Source organism: Thermothelomyces thermophilus, chromosome 2, assembly GCF_000226095.1.
Source record: "Thermothelomyces thermophilus ATCC 42464 chromosome 2, complete sequence".
Taxonomy (NCBI): Eukaryota; Fungi; Ascomycota; class Sordariomycetes; order Sordariales; family Chaetomiaceae; genus Thermothelomyces; species Thermothelomyces thermophilus.
Genome location: NC_016473.1, coordinates 2,686,707 through 2,702,238, shown reverse-complemented (window position 1 = coordinate 2,702,238; position 15,532 = coordinate 2,686,707). Strand labels below are relative to the sequence as shown.

At 55.2% G+C, this 15,532-nt stretch overlaps 4 protein-coding genes across 4 annotated transcripts; all 4 read right to left on the bottom strand.

Moving 5' to 3' along the window:
* Positions 1-477: 477 nt before the first annotated feature.
* Positions 478-2,325, bottom strand: MYCTH_2301452 (uncharacterized protein). The gene is made up of 3 exons (XM_003661661.1): positions 2,304-2,325; positions 1,792-2,227; positions 478-1,720 (listed from the first exon to the last, which is right to left on the bottom strand). The coding sequence occupies exons 2-3, from the start codon at positions 1,954-1,956 to the stop codon at positions 632-634; spliced, it is 1,254 nt and encodes a 417-aa protein (XP_003661709.1). The 5' UTR covers positions 1,957-2,227; positions 2,304-2,325; the 3' UTR covers positions 478-631.
* Positions 2,326-2,947: 622 nt separating this feature from the next.
* On the bottom strand, positions 2,948-7,028 carry MYCTH_2117078 (uncharacterized protein; the record flags this gene model as incomplete). Its single annotated transcript, XM_003661660.1, has 7 exons — positions 2,948-2,968; positions 4,050-4,769; positions 4,822-5,090; positions 5,150-5,555; positions 5,739-6,646; positions 6,706-6,793; positions 6,873-7,028. 7 exons carry the CDS (start codon positions 7,026-7,028, stop codon positions 2,948-2,950), a joined length of 2,568 nt encoding a protein of 855 aa, XP_003661708.1.
* Positions 7,029-7,831: 803 nt separating this feature from the next.
* Positions 7,832-9,245, bottom strand: MYCTH_2090548 (uncharacterized protein). The gene is made up of 2 exons (XM_003661659.1): positions 8,855-9,245; positions 7,832-8,794 (listed from the first exon to the last, which is right to left on the bottom strand). The coding sequence occupies exons 1-2, from the start codon at positions 8,945-8,947 to the stop codon at positions 8,177-8,179; spliced, it is 711 nt and encodes a 236-aa protein (XP_003661707.1). The 5' UTR covers positions 8,948-9,245; the 3' UTR covers positions 7,832-8,176.
* Positions 9,246-10,341: 1,096 nt separating this feature from the next.
* Positions 10,342-15,492, bottom strand: MYCTH_100654 (uncharacterized protein; the record flags this gene model as incomplete). Its single annotated transcript, XM_003661658.1, has 6 exons — positions 10,342-10,914; positions 11,152-11,579; positions 11,630-12,629; positions 12,685-12,984; positions 13,077-15,233; positions 15,301-15,492. The coding sequence occupies 6 exons, from the start codon at positions 15,490-15,492 to the stop codon at positions 10,342-10,344; spliced, it is 4,650 nt and encodes a 1,549-aa protein (XP_003661706.1).
* Positions 15,493-15,532: the final 40 nt, after the last annotated feature.

Genomic DNA, 15,532 nt, shown 5'->3' with positions numbered 1-15,532 from the left:
CTTTCTCGCTGCATAGAGGCTTGGCTGGGTATGAATTTTCCCTCGGCGAAACATGGCAGAAACACTGGAACTTGGCCAAAACACGTATTCCACAGCATTCCACAGCAGGTTCGTGATTAAGACACAAGTAAGATTTCGTGAAGAGGCAGAAGACAGAAGTGTTACGAAAGCAATGGCATGCCTCTTTCGGTAAATTATCATTTGAAAGCCCAATCGTCCAAATATCAGAGCCGAATACTGTTGTTACAGGATTTGACTACCAGTGGGTCAGATCCGACTGACCCACCAACAGGGATGAAGGACCAGGGTTCGACATGTATTTAAACAACGCCTCAAGTGCCTCTGGCACTTGAGAGAATCAATGCATCTTCTATCACCACTTCTGAGGCTCATACTAGAGTTCCAGGAGTGCCTGCCACAGCGCTCATACCGCTGTAGATAGTTGACCACTGCAGCATATCTGACCGTGCTGTAGCAACTGTGGTATATACAGGGAACTGGAGAATTATCCTACAAGGTAATTCTTTACGCCAGACCGTGTCAAAGTACGGATGTACTAAGTACTCTTTAAACACCAACGAACAGGCTCGGGTTGGGGGAGAGGGCAACAAACTCTCCCCTTTTGTTCTCCCTAGCTGTGTAGCTTGCACCCAACACACGGCGCAGGCGGCTCTTGGCTCCCGTAGATGTCCGGCCTCGGCTTCCCAGACACGTTTAGGAAGCCGACGGCGCCCTTGTCGAGGCGGAAGATGGCGTGGTCCACGAGCGTATAGGTGCCGGGGACCACCATCTTCATGTCGAGGATGGTCGCCCCGCCGGGGGGCACGCTGACGGTGGAGACGAAGCGGGCGGGCGGGCCGAGCACGTCGCCGTCGCGGTAGGCGCGCCGGTAGCAGCTGCCGATGACGTGGAGCGAGCTGGTCAGGTTGGGGCCGGCGTTGCCGAAGAAGAGGCGGACGTTCTCGCCGGTCCGGGCGCGCAGCGCCGCGTCCCGCGTCGCCGCCGACTCGCGCCCGTTGAACACGACGACCGCGGGCTCCTCGGCCAGCCCGTTCGGGTACGAGAACTCGACCGTCCGGGAGGGCCTCCCGTCGTCGCCCACCTCGGGCGGCTCGTGGTAGAACTCGCTCTGCATGACGTAGTACTCGCGGTCGGCGTGCGGGAGCCCCTCTCCGCCCCCCGGGACCGCCGGCTGCACGTACATGAGCCCGTACATGCCGTTGGCGATGTGCACGGGCACGGGCGCGGCGGCGCAATGGTAGAGATAGATGCCCGGGCGGAGAAGCCGGAAGCGGGCCGCCTTAGTCTCCCCCTCCTCGGCGGTGGTGAGCGCGGAGCCGCCCCCGGGCCCCGTGAAGGCGTGGCAGTCGATATTGTGCGGGTTGCCGGTCGCGTCGCGGTTGGTGAGAGTCAGGTCGACAACGTCGCCGACCCGGGCGCGGATGAATGGCGCCGGGACGGTGCCGTTGAACGTCCACTGCTCGTATTGGTACCGGTTGGTAAGCTGGATCAGCTTGGTGTACGCCGTGAGGGACACCCGGAGGAGGACGGGGTAGTCCCGAGTGATGGGGGGCGGGACGTGGGGTGCTGTCGTGAGGATGGCTTCCTCCACTGGGAGGTGCGCTATGGCTTCGCTGTAGTCTTGGTCGAGCGTTTCGTAGAAGTCCAGGTCGGAACCTGTTTCATGTCCTTCAAGTGCGGGCGAAGGCGAGATAAACACCTGATGGGAGACATGATCCTGCGTGAGTAACCATGTCTGCTTCGTGCTTTGTCGGTCGCTCCCCTGCTTACCAATTTTTTTGAGGACCCCGGAGACTCGGATGCCACGGGCTTGTCCGGTCGTGAGTCCGGTTGTGAATCCAATCGAAGCATTTTCGGGAAGAGCAGAAACGGAGCAAATGCGCCGGCGGCGGAGGCGAGGACGACTGAGACGGCGATTCTCTGCCTTCCGAGCATGCGTCCGTTCGAGCTGGTTTCTGAAAAAAACGACATGTACCTGGAGCTTCTGAGATGCAGCATCTGCGTGGGCCGTAGTATTATCCCGGTTGACCGTACAGATTGTTGTTTGACATGTTTGATAGCCGCCGAAACCAAGGGGGAAGGCATTGTGACCAGGTACTCTATGTACCTACTTTATATGCTGGCGGAGTGACAAGGGGCTAATTGATTTCAGGCCAGTTATAAACATGCGAGCACGATACAAATTCGGCACGCAGAAATCGGGGCTCTTTTGGTGAACGGGTTAGCCCAAGTTCTCAGGTGTCAAGAAATGAGGGGCCATTTGTAGGTTTACCGACTCAGACATGATGGGTTAGCCGAGCCTCACCTTCCCAGTATTGTACAGGTTGCTGAAATCTGACGATATTCCCCAAAGATTCGATGGATCTCTTTCAGTCTCCTGGATTAGCGGACTTATCTCGGGCATTCGGTCATCATTTGAAGTCAGAATGACGTTCAACGCAAACATCACGTCGGAGGCCTAGGTATGGATACCCTAGTGACGACACTCGCAGTGCCTGGACCTGAAAGAGCGAGGACGGAATCTTTACAAAAGCCATTACCAGCCAGGGGGGTTGGGGACTTGCAGTACTCAATTCATTGAGTCCGTTAGAGTAATTCTTTAGAGAACTGCCTAGCCAACTCTGGAATGTCAGCTACCGATTAATAGTAGGACTCTCCTGTCAACGCACTACGAGGCTGCAGTCTCCTTGATTGATCCTCCACAGGGAACAATGTGCTGACTATCTGTTGATATAAGATGTTTCTGTTTCGAAGGAAAGACGCCGTCCTGTCTCACAGCAAAGAGTGTCCCTCAGATGTACCGTGAGCGAAAAGCTAGTTCGTTGCCTATTATATTGATCTAAAGAGTCACTGCATTGGCTTTCTCCGGGATCAACGTGACGAAACTTAGGCTGATCGACCCTGAAGCTGACGATGATCGAGGTTTCTAGATTGACTTTCTTTGTCCCTTTCATCCCTTTCTCCAAGTCCGTGCCTTAGGTAATTAGGCTAGAAGCCCTGGGAGACAGAGAGCCTTGAAAACCAGCTGACACAGCTCCTGTGTACTAAACATAATTAAATATCCGACCATATGGAGCTGCCGTTTCAAGCAAGCTATGCTGATACCAGACATCTTGGGGGCAGTCGCGAGAGGGAAATACTACATTGTACTGTACCTTCTTCATCTTAATAACATCCGCTGAAAAAAGATGCGGCTGTGGTGTGCCACGATTCGGCATCTACAGCTTGTCTTGTAATATTTATACATTGTGATTAACCTTACTCTCCTTTCTTCTTTCTTGAGCGCGAATCCACCTCCTCCCCTTCCGCCTGTGTTAACCCCTCTCTCTGTCTATTGGACTCTCTTCTTCCTAGATCGTCCTTTCTCACTCAACTCGATCGCCAACGCCGCCGTACTGTCAGGCTCTCCACATGGTCGTCAACAACCAAGACCACCACCCAAAGCGTCACCAAACTTGATCATTTGGAACGACTTCCCATGAAATCCGCTCATGAGGGTATCATCCATCCGTCCGTATCCGAGTTCTGTTGCTACACCCGATGTGCAAGCTCTAATCCTATTACAGAGTCCTGACGGGACAACCAGGTTGTTGTGTGTCAATTGCCCCTCTGCCAGGACAGACGATGCGTGTATCCCTGAATGACCGAATCCACCCCCACAAGCGCCAGGCTCCCGAATGCAAGGCTATAAAGAATGAACGCTAACCAACTTAACCTAAACCATAGTCCGATGATCCCACAGCGTACGCAGCAAGCACCTCCCTTCAGGAGAACTCGCTCGGGCGCTGCCGTTTCCTCACGCACCTTAGACCAGCGTCGTCCACCGGGCTCCTTTACCCCCGCATAGGGCTTATTTCTCTTCCAACAGCTTTCTTTCCTGCGCCGCCCCGCAATTGTTGCTGATGCTTTCTTGGGGGGCTCGCGACGGTCCGAGCGTGGTCAGGGACGTCATCGGCTTGAGGCTTCCCTTCCAACGCCTTCTCCTAGACGCCTTGGAACCCCTATGTTCCGGAGCCACTGACGGCGGCACCATCTTTGGGATCGCTGAGATCGATCAGCGGCTCCTCCTCACCAGCAACCTGGGCTGTGCCGTTAGGCACGCCGCCGTGGATAATGGTAGCGGCTCCGCTGTTGTTGTTGTTTCGTCTCGCGAAGAGTTGCGCACTTGGCAGCTCCTGCATCTCCTGCATCTTGGGTGGGCTGTCGCCGCCGTCATCGCCGCCGCCGCCGCTATCACTGTTTTTTATGTCCTGTAGCGATACTTGCGCAAGGGCCGGGGACACGCCCGTCTCCATTTCTACGAAGTTCTCGTACGACGGCGGTGCTGTCATCCTTGCCGTTGGGGGCGGGATATCGACGAGGTCAGGAATGCTTTGATCCTGTGAAGCGGCTACACCGGCGCCGGCGCCGGCCCAAAACATCGAATCGCTGTCGAACGGCGCGTCGCGCATGTCATCGTCATAATCCCCTGCCGATGCGTGGTTGGTATCGATCGAGTCCATGCTGGCCGATCGCTGCAGCCGCTTCGACTGCGAGCCGTCTCCAACCCCCGCGCTGCGCTTATGGCCGAGGCGGTTCGACTGCAGCAGCTCTTGCTTAAAGAGCCGGTTGTCGAGCCGGACGAAGGTTTTAAGCGCGTCTGAAAGGGGTAGGTTATCTTGCTCGAGAGCTTTGTCCGTCGCATACACAACAATGGGTCTGCAGCCAGTGCCACACGCCTCGCGCATGACCGTTTCATATGTCACCGGCTGTAAGGATTGGTCAGAGTCAGTCAATATTTCCCTAGCAGGTTGGACTTACTTTGTGCTCAACACTGTTGTCCTCCGGCTTAAAGGATACCTTCCACCACTTCTCTTCCTCGGACTGAGGAGCGCCGTCGGCGGGTGAAGCATTTGATTGGCCAGTTGGTCCGCGTGCCCGATAGTATACGGTATTCATATCATTGACCACCCCGCGGAGAGTGTATTTGTGTGTCGGGTTCCACTCTTCATCAGCAGAGGGCACTGTGAGCAGCGAGGAGATCTTGCGGTTGACCTGATGGATAACCCGCCTCTCCCGTAAGATCAATTCTGCGCGTTCACTGTTAGTAACACTTATAGCTGGTGCGGAGAGAGTAAGATTAGCATACCGTCCATAACGCGCTCAATCTCAGCTAGATTGTTTTCTAGCTCCGCAATCTTGGCCTCGTAGTGAGCTACAACTGCAGCCTCTTCAGGCAGCAAATCCGGCTCGCCTGGGTGTTCTGGCAGGTAGTACTCGCCCTCCCCATCGGCGGACGCCTGCTCATGCTTCCGCCAGTAGGCGCGATACCTGATTCTTCGTATTGCCTCATGACAGCGGCGCACCGCGGCCTTGGTGATGACCCTACGGTCATAAACCTTGTTCGTCTGAGGGTTTACCCATCGTGTCAAACGCTCCTCCTTGTGAAGATTCGCGTCGTACGCCTTCAGTAGAGCAACTGTTTCCATCTGCAGCTCCTGGAGTTTTTTGCCGTTGCTTTTTAAGTATCTGTCGAGGTAGAATGTTTCAGGTATCTCCAGGGGACCTGGCAGCCCATCCTCACCCTGAAAGCGGCAGGTGAGAACTTCCGAGGGTTGGGTGATCCAGGCCACCCGCGCAGCACTGGGATCCTCTCGCGCCAGTCTTAGATCGACAAAGAACAGCCAGTCCAGCACATTGTAGAGATTTTCCGGCAGGGGATCGGCATCCTTGGTCACCTGGAGATCCAGGAGGCCGAAGCAATCACCACCCTGGGGACTAGCGTCATCGAATGCCACAATCTCAACTGAGGAAACGAGCGTTTCCCGATTCTCGCGGGCGGCCTCGCCCGTCTCCGACTCGGCAAAATTCTCGAAGAAGTCTCTCTCTGCATCTCCGGTATCCCGTGTGTCCGGATGTCTAGCCCGGGCGACGACGTCCGCCGTCCCGTATGCCCGATCCGACAGCTCGAGGAAGGCCATCAAACGGTGGATCTCGTCCGACCAGGAGACAATGGCGTCGTCGTACCATCCGTCGGTGACCGGTTGTTGGGGCGGAAGGATCGGCTCGCCTTGCCACCAGTCGGTCTTGTTTCCGTAACCGTAGCGGGGGGTCTCGCCTGTTTGAAGCAGCGCATTGCGGACGGCGGGGATCTGTTGGTATATCATCAAGAGGGCGCCAATGCGATGCTTTTCCCAATCGTTCCACTTGCGGCAACGCAGAAAGACCGGTGCCCCATCTTTCCTCGCTCTCAAAGACGGGTCTGGATCTCGTTCCGTGTGTCCCAGCCGAACCATGGCCCACTCGTCCGCATCGTAATTCTGTCGGGTAGCGGGACCAAACTGCACCGACGAGGCTCCATCGTGGGTGGTAACGCCCGACTGCTGCGGCAGCGGAGGGGGTGGGGGAGGGAACGCGTGAAGACTCTGGATACCCGAGGTATTCAGAGACTCGTTGATGGCTCGTTGGAGCTGGTCTTCCTCTTCTTGACGATTGCTTGGCCTATCCGTGGTGTACTCTGCGGAGGAAATATCAACGAGGCGGCTAATGGGCGACTTGTTGTTAGCCCTGGAGGGAGGCCGTGAAGGTGCGCCATAGAAGTTGTTCTGCTCGGTCCCGTAGATGACTGGCGCATGGATCACGAAGGCTAAAATCAGGATCTTGTCAGCGCAAAACGCCGTAACTATGGGCGACGGAGAAATGTACAGGGAGTGTTAGCGTTGGTGTTCGGTGTATTCTCGCCGTCACGGCCAGAGGAGAAAGCACTCTCGTCCCAGCCGTACTTGCGCCTGAACTGCAGCAGTGTCAGCGACCAGAGTGCATGGAAACAACAAGAAACTTCCCGAGCAAATCCGGGGAGCAATGAGGCAGACCTTTTCGGGACCGTCAAGATACTCGTTGACGACGGTATCGACGTTGCCTTGATTGCCTTTCAGCGCATTCGAGATCAGGGCGTGGTCTCCAAAGCCCGTGACTGCCATTACCGTCTCGATCATGTCCGGAGAGACAGCCACCTCGTTGAAAGCCATCCTGATAATCCTGCTCCGGCGCTGCGCCGTCGAAGGCTGTGAAAGTCGGCTGCTGCAGAGCTATCGACGGGACATTTGGTATGAATAAAGTAAGCTGGGTCAAGCAGCGTCGGCGAGGGACGGCGGGGGAGCGATGGAAGGTGCTCGCAGTGGAGGGGAAGCTCTGGGTGCCAACCCCTGTTCTTGGCCTGGAGCTAGTGTACTGTGAAGTGTATTCCGTACATACATACATACACACACTGCGTAAATCGTATCAGTCAGTGTGCCAGGAAGGTAGGGTACTGTACATACATGTACTGTACCACCAGGTAAGGTACAGTACGTACCTGTAAGTAGTTCTTCCGTGCTGGGAGCCGCTGCTAACGCCGAGCGTTCTTGTTAGCAGAGATGACTCAGTCGTTGTAGTCCTACTATGTAGTTTGGTTCTTTGGTTGTGTTTTGTCTGTAATTTTCGGGGGTCGGGTGCCTTCTTTTCGAATCACCGATGCCGCCAAACCTGAACTCTAGTTATTACCGATGCAAGGAAGCTGCGTCTTGGCGATCGACGCGACCAACGGCGCATGGGCTCTGCAACTTGACCCCTTGGCCTCCTTTGAACCCCGCGCTAAGGTCGAAAGCTGCTGCGTATTTCGTAGTGTATTAGGTCTCCCTATTGGTAGATGATTTTGAGAAAAAGAGTGAAGTGTCATCCTGTCTCTGTGGTGGGCAGCCTTTTCAAGGTCAGTCTTTCACATTGCGCTATTGTAGCGTACTGGAAGCCACTGAAGGAGACAAAGAATTTACCACAACATCGCCCGATCGTTCCTTCCACGTTGTGCTGTCAGATTAAGTGTGGACTAAGAACGCAGACAGACGCCTTATCCCGTGCGGCCAGTATCCTTCTCCACATATATCGCAAATGATAGAACCATAGTGTCACCTGCTAGACTACCAGGTACACGCCAAATTCTATGGGGACCCGTAGTGTAGACCAGCACCCTGTAAATACAAGCAGATCCCCTTCCGTAACGCAGACCGCAAAACGCCCTTCTTTGTTGTGTTCACCAAACGCTATGCATGCTGTAGATTGACCGGGAAAGCGGAACAGAAAAGGAAAGCAGGGGACACATCTCGACAAATCAAGATTGTCCCCGTCGGAGTTCTCTTCATCACTTGTCCTCCTCTTCCTCCTCCTCCTCCTCCTCCTCCTCTTCTTCTTCTTCCTCGAAATCCATTTCTTCGTCGTCCCCTGTATCGCTGCCGTCAAAATCGAACTCCTCGTCCGAGCTGCCAGCCCAGAAATCGTCGTCGTCCTCTTGTTTCGGTGGCGGGGCCGCTTCGAAACTCGTGGGCGTCTCAAACCCCTCGGGAATATCGTTCTTTGACCGCTCAACGGTCTCTCTAGCCTTCTCGTAATACTCGCCGCGGCGATCGCGATACATGACGCTGGCATCAACGTTGGCCGGGGAGTTGATCTCGGGATCGTCGAGCAGGAGCAGAACCGAGCGGAGCACGCTCTCTGCTCCCTGGAGTGGGGACCACCGCTCGCTCGCATCCTCACCCGACATTATATCCTCGCCGGGCTTGTGCAGAATCGAGATGCAAAGCTGGCCGTCAGGGTAGACATTGGGGTGGAAGATGGGTATTAGAAAGCGGAACTTGGGCGGCTGGTACGGGTATTCGTCGGTGAAAACCATCTCGGCCCTGAAGTAGCCGCCGTTGAAGGGGCTGTCAGAGTTGATCACCATGAGCGCGAACCGCCACTTGAGGATGTTCTCTTGTTCCTCCTGGCAAACAAATCGTCAGGTCTAAGTTGGGCAGGGACAGCGGATGGGACCAAGTCTTACATCTTCAAAGTTTATCCACTTCTCCTTCCGCAGCGCCTTCATCTCGCTCATGAGGCGCGTTTTTGCGCCGGAGGGCGCCGCTGCACGGGACATGGCGACCAGGGCGGTGGCCGAATGATGAGCAACTGCGGCAGGCGACGAGAAACAGCCGACCCCTAAAAAGTTCCTCCTGAGTTCGTTAGAATGCGAGGAGGAAAAGGTGTGCAAGTCAAGCGAACTACGAGCTCGCGGATCTGTATCACACCCGAATCGAAGAATGGAGGCGATGTCGGTGGGCAAAACGCTGGGCTACAAGGCGAGATAGAGTTCTTGAAGTAGAAGTAGATTACACAGTTGATCCCCGCTCCTATTCAGAACCCCAGCCAGGCATTGTGGCGGCGCTTGGACAAACAACCTGAAGCCTCTAAAAGAGAATGGAGAAAAACTTGTAAGGAAGGGAGGGGTCCTGCGCTGAGGTTGCCTTATATACTTTGCCGATCTTGGGCAGGCAGGAGTCACCCGAACCAACTGGACATTCCAGGGCGATCATGCGGCAAGGAGGCGCTGGGCTGAAATCACGGAGCCACCGAGCCAGTGAAGCATTCGGGTTTCTTGGCATCAGCGCCCCGCCACAAGTCTCGGGCTGGCTCGGGGGCGGGTCCACCAGCTGTGATACCCGCAGCGTTACGGAGTATACCGGTTGACAGTTTGCTCTGAACATGACTACCTTGGTGGGTTTTATGACATCGTCTTCCAGGTTCCCCGTCGCTCGCACTACCCGATCATAATTTATTCACGGCTGAATTTTTCACGTCAAGACTATACCATACTATGATTTGCTTTTGCCGTTGTGCATCGGAAATGGCAAGCCAAAAGCGATGTGGTCTGTTGTTGATCTGGCCAGGAAGGCATCAATCCTTGTTGATGGAATGCTCGAAGCCAATTGCCTCACACAGGCATTCCTTTCCCGCAAGCAATCTCGCGAAACCAGTGGCAACCTTTTGACCTCCGACCTTCTCCGGCGGCCAGGTGCAAACAGCGTCAGCTTCTACACCCCTTTCCCGCTTTGTTCTCACTTTGTCTTGCCTTATCGGTGCACGTCTCTTGCACAAACAGATGGGATCAATCACCTGAATGTTCTAAATGCGGAGCAACTGCAGCTCTGAAATTCACTGCATGCCATGCACGTACAGTATAATACAGGACATCGGGTATCAATGACAGGACCGCAAAACGGCAAGAAGAACCGCATAAAGCCACCTGCACCTTCCGTTCTGTCCCCCTCCCCTCCGGCATTGAGTGCATTAGGCAGGAAAGGACCGTTAGATCTTTCCCGAGTCTTGCGCGCAACAATATGAGCGGAGATGTCTCGCGATACCCTTCACACCCCTTCCTTACACACCGACAGACCACCGTCTCTCCCTCCTGCCCCAACCCGACACTGACCCAGGTCCAGACCCAGGCGCCGCCGCGCCAGGCCCGGCATTGGAAGCAGCTCCAGAAGCCCCCTAAGCCCCCAGGTCGTAGTAGACACACTTACCCGTGCGGAAGTTATACACAAACGCATTAGGAGCGCTCCCTTCCTTGCGGGTCTCCCACTCCCAACGCCACTGCTTGAGCATGTCATGGATCTCACGCACGTACTTCTTCTCAGCGGTCCCCACGCCGTGCTCCACGCGCCGCCAGCTTTCCGGGTCCGACAGGCTGGTACCCCGGATGAGGTCTACCACTGCGTCCGACGTCTCGATGGCCGCTATTGGCCCCTCGAGAAAGGTCTGCACCAGGCGCGCCGCGCTCGCGTGCGCCTGCTCGACGACGGCGCGCCGGTTGAACTTCTTGGATTTAGTCTGTGCTACAAGCACGTGCACTTCTTGCTGATTGTTGTGCTCAGTCGTAGCCGAGGTCGGAAGAGCGCCGGTCCAGTCGGAGTGCGGCATGCCGGCGGTGCTGCGGAGCCGCATTCCCGACCGAGATTCACGGTCGCGGATCTCAGATTTAAGCCAGTTGAGGAGCTCTTTGGCCGCAATATCCGCGTCGGGCGCGTCTTTGCGGGCCATATTCTTGATCTTGAGCTGGTTGTCCTGTTTGATGATCACAATCCAGCTGTAGGACTCGTCACGGTAGCTCGAGAGGAGGTCTTCCGGGGATCGAGCATCGCGGGCAAGCTCGGCGCTGATTCCATGTGCCCAGAGGCTTTGTACGAGTTCAATGCCGGAGGAGCGCAGAACGGAAGGGTCGAAGCTCGCAACTAGGACGTCGCACTGTGAATGTTAGCCCCGATCGCCCATGACTCAAGAGGAAATGGGGAGGTCACGAACTCGTTTTGCGCTGAAGATGCCATGGTTCTCCTCGTCCACCGTCTTCTTTAGAAAAGCCTTGCCCGTGGTCTTGGGTACTGGCTTCGCCAGCTGCTTCTCCCAGTTGAGACTGAAGCCGACCGCATGCCGCTCCTCAAAGCGGCTCCCGATCTTGGGACGGTGCTCCTTAATCAAACCGTCATAGCGACCGCCGGCGGCAAACACATCTTTAACCTTCTTGTCGTACAGACAAGCAAAAAGAATACCACCGCGGAAAAAGGCTTCGTTGATGCTGCTGAGGGGAGCGATGTAGACCTTGCTGGTCACCCCGAATTTCTTTGTGTATTCGTACACTTCTCTCAGATGAGCCAGAGTGGACGAAACTTTCTCGCTGTACTCAGTTCCGTCAAAGAGAAGCCTCAGCTTGGAAATAGCCTTACTGGGCGTGTCTGCTGGAGTTAGAATCTCGGTAATGGACGTGTCGGGAGGAGACACCGACCTCTGAAATCGAATCTCTGTAGCTCATCAACGCTGGTGGCGGACATGCCTACCAGGGGCGACCGAAGCTCACTACGAACCTTCTGCCACGTGAAGTTGCGGATATTCAACTTGCTCAAAACCTCGGCAGCAGCGCGCCTTGCGCCAACCTCCACTCCGCAGAACTCGAATATCAAGTGCAAAAGGTCCGAGTGGCCGAGGTGGAAGCATACCGGTGTCGAAGACGTGGTCGGAAAAGCGGCAACAATCTCATCTAAGACCTTGATAACCTCGGCCTCTTTCAAAGCAAGGTCCAAGGCGTCCGTGGTGACGATATCAAAATCGACTTCCCCGTAAACGTCCGGTTGTCCGCCGTCATGGCGATCTCGAAAGATGTTCCCAAACGAATAGGAGCGCTGTGGTACCGTGCAGTTCGTAACCCTGGCGAGGGAGCGAGCATGGCCCATGACCAGATCGAACGGGAGCTGGAGAACTGTGCCGTTCTTATCGAGCAGGTGGACAGCATTCGGCCCGTAGTGCGGCGATCGGGGATACAGCGATGCCGTGGGGGCCTCGACTGCACCATGTCTCCGAAAAATCGAGATCAAGACGTCCTTGACGATGAAACGCCGCATCAGATCAGCAGGGCTAGGGATGGACGAAGACATGTCCCACGCGTAGTCCTTGACCTGTTCGACCTGACGAGAAAACAGAGTCTCGAGCATCTTCTGGAAATACGGCGAGTTCGGGTCGGCCACCCCGGCAATGGCACGGCGTATCGCCTCGCTCTCCATCTGGACCGGCATCTTTCCGCTCTTGAGCAACTCTACGCTAGAGGGCCGATCTTTCGGATTATGAGTCAAAAGAGACAGCAAGACTTCCGTGTGATTCTTGTTGGCAGGCTTGAAATCCGATGGTAGAGCTGGCGGGTTTCTCCGCACCTGCTCGAGGACCAGTGCGCGCTGCATGCCGAGCATTGGGGGATACGACATTTCAAAGAAGATGACCCCTAGTGAATACATCTAAAGCTTGTTAGCATAGCGAAGGCGATGAGACGTCGAGTTCTACGCGACTTACATCCACCTTCGCGGTGTAGGATCCACTGCCCCCGGTTCTCACCTCAGGAGCGACGTAAACAGCAGTGCCAATGCTCCGGGTCATATCGCTTGCATCGGCGTTAGAAGCAGTCTTGTCCATTGGTATCTGGCCGCTAGTGGCCAGGCCAAAATCTCCGATCTTCACATTTTCAACCCCGTCCGGGCCTGCGCTGATGAAAATGTTCTCAGGCTTAAGGTCCCGGTGGACAATGTTGAGGCTGTGGATATGGACAAGGCCCTCGAGAATCTGGCGAAAGAGGCGCCAGACCTCCTGGGACTCCTTGAAGAGGTTGCGAGATATCAAGTCGCGAAGAGTCTGGCGGGAGTCAGTTTCAAGCTCGGCGGACAGGGGGGTTGACAGATGGGGCGCACCCGCTTCTCGCAGTACTCCATAGAGATGTACATGATAGTCCGATATGGGCGACCGCTCCCTCTCCTCACCCGCGAACCCGGCACCACGAGCTGGTCTTTCGGGGCCTTGCTGTTCAAGGTCGATGTGTCCTCATCCGAGGATGAAACATCTTCTTCATCCTCATCCTCATCTTCGTCATCATCATCGTCGTCGTCGTCATCGTCGTCGTCAATGGCAGAACCATATCCAAACTCGATATATGGATGACCGCTCGACGACATGAAATCCAGGCCTCTGCTCTTGCTCTCCGTAAACTCGATGTTAATGCTGCGGGATACTGTGCCCTTGGATGCTTCCGGTCCCTCAGTTGACGTATCCCCATCCGTATCGGAGTAGTCGGGGACTTCCTCAAGCCACGTATTGTAATATCGAACTACCGCAGGGTGATTCATCTGGGAAAGTAGCCTCACTTCCTTGAGTATTTCGGACAGCGTCTCCTGGGACCGTTGTGTGATCTTCTTGATCGCGTAGAGCCGACCATCAATCATCTTGCGGGCCCTGACAACCTCTCCAAAACCGCCTTTGCCCAGCCTAGCCTCTTCAACATAATCCTGCAAGTATCTCGAAGCCACGGCGGTGCGATTCATCGAGTCATGACGCTGCCTCCGAGGTAGGCCCAGAGGAAGAGGCATCATTGGACCACCGATAACGGCAGAGTCGTCTTCGGCCAAGATGGGCGCGTTGGTTGCTAAGAACTCACTCGAGCATAGCTCAAATGCCCGGGGACGTTTCTTGGGATCCGACTTGAAGAACTTGGCAACCAGTTCCTCGAGCGGGCCCGAAAGCGAGAGCGATTCCATCAACGCCGATGGAGATTGGTATTTCTCCGGCACGTTCAGGCCAAAAAGCATCTGAAGAACGACGATTCCAAAGTCCCAAACGTCCGTCTTCTGGGTGTATTGGGGCTTGGAGACTCCGGCGATCTCCGGCGGGAACCAGTAGGCTGATTTGGCTGCTCTCGTCGTGGTTAAGGTTACCACTTTGGTGTTCATGTTATGCAGCTCTCTCTGATACCCTGCGTCAGCTAGCTTTGGTACAACATCCCCAGCCGGTTCCCTGCAGAGAAGGATATTTCCGGGATGAACGTCCTGGTGCACTATTCCGTTATTATGTAAGAAGGCTAAGGCATCGAGTAAGTCCGTTGTCCATATCTTGGCTTTGCTGATGTCGATGTGACCAGCGAGATCTAGTAGTTCGTCGAGCGGGCCCTTGTCGCTGAGGGCGGTTAGAACGCTGATAGTCCAGAGGGCTGGAGAGGACGAGTCGGTCTCGCTGACGGAGCGGTCGATCTTGAAGTCAAAGAGCTCGAGGAGATTCTGATGCCGCAGCTTCTTGAGTGACTCGAGCTGCAGCTCCAACGACTGGAGCTGCTTCTTTAATTGGACTGAGTCCTTGCCATGGTACTTCAGCTCCACCTGCTTGAGGGCCAGGCTTGGACGCGCGTTTCTGACGGGGAGAACTGGTTTGACCTTGTAAACAGTGGTTACCGGACCCTCCCGGTAAACCGTCCTCCCAGTGACGGTCTGAAAATACAGTGCATTTCCCGATGCGTCGGTCAGCTTGCACGGTTGGTCAAGAACCAGGGCGACGTCGGTTTCGGCAGGGTCCTCCGCGAGACGGTCAGGCGATAATCGCTGGGTTCGATTCTTTTTCCTCGACTCTTTCGCCCTGCTCCTCTGCCGCCTGAGCTCCTCCTGTACCATATCGCCAAGGACGCGCTCCTCTTCCTTGCTCTCCTCAAGTCTTTTGCGTTCCTCCAGCTCCTTCTCGTCCCTCGCTTGCTTCGCCAGCTCAGCCTCGTGGGCAGCTCTCTCTTCCTCTAGAGAAGGAAGCTCCTGTCCCTGGGCTTTCTTGATAGCGGCATCTTCCAAAATGTCGCGAATGCCCTCAACAATGCGGTCAATCATCTCCTGTTCCTCATTGGCCCATACTCTCGGCTGTGTCTCGACGAACTTTTGAATCTTGAACTTGGTTGATTCTCTCAAATCACCCTCGTCTTTGATATTCAGCAGTGGAGGCGACTTTGGGTATGTGGCAACGAGAACGACACCCAGGGTCACGGCAACTTCGTGATCTGATGAAGCTTTGATCCTGATGTCGAAGCACGGCTCGGCTTTCTTACCGCCATGTCAGTTGTGTTACAACTAAATGTAAGAATGTTGTTCATTTTCGACTCAGCCTTACATGCCATGCAGTATGTGCAGCGCTGTGTTGTATAAAGTCCTCTCCATAGATGGCTTGCAGAGCCATTACCTCATCCTCCTGCAGTTCCTGGTAGCGGGTCTTGGATGCAGGTTCCCCGGGGCCTTTGAGGCCCGGAAAGCTGTCGTTTTCATCCTGCTTAGGCTGTTTTCCAAGCTTCTTCTTGGGAGCCATTGCAGTCTTGCACAACTGAGACTCGATCGTTGAACTTGAG

What these genes read in the sequence shown, in the direction of transcription:
- MYCTH_2090548 (XM_003661659.1), bottom strand. Translation starts at nt 8,947, where the DNA reads ATGTCCCGTGCAGCGGCGCCCTCCGGCGCAAAAACGCGCCTCATGAGC. An exon ending in AGTGGATAAACTTTGAAGAT is followed by an intron (nt 8,795 to 8,854) that starts GTAAGACTTGGT and finishes TTTGTTTGCCAG; the next exon opens with GAGGAACAAGAGAACATCCT.
- MYCTH_2301452 (XM_003661661.1), bottom strand. Translation starts at nt 1,956, where the DNA reads ATGCTCGGAAGGCAGAGAATCGCCGTCTCAGTCGTCCTCGCCTCCGCC. An exon ending in CGGGGTCCTCAAAAAAATTG is followed by an intron (nt 1,721 to 1,791) that starts GTAAGCAGGGGA and finishes GTCTCCCATCAG; the next exon opens with GTGTTTATCTCGCCTTCGCC.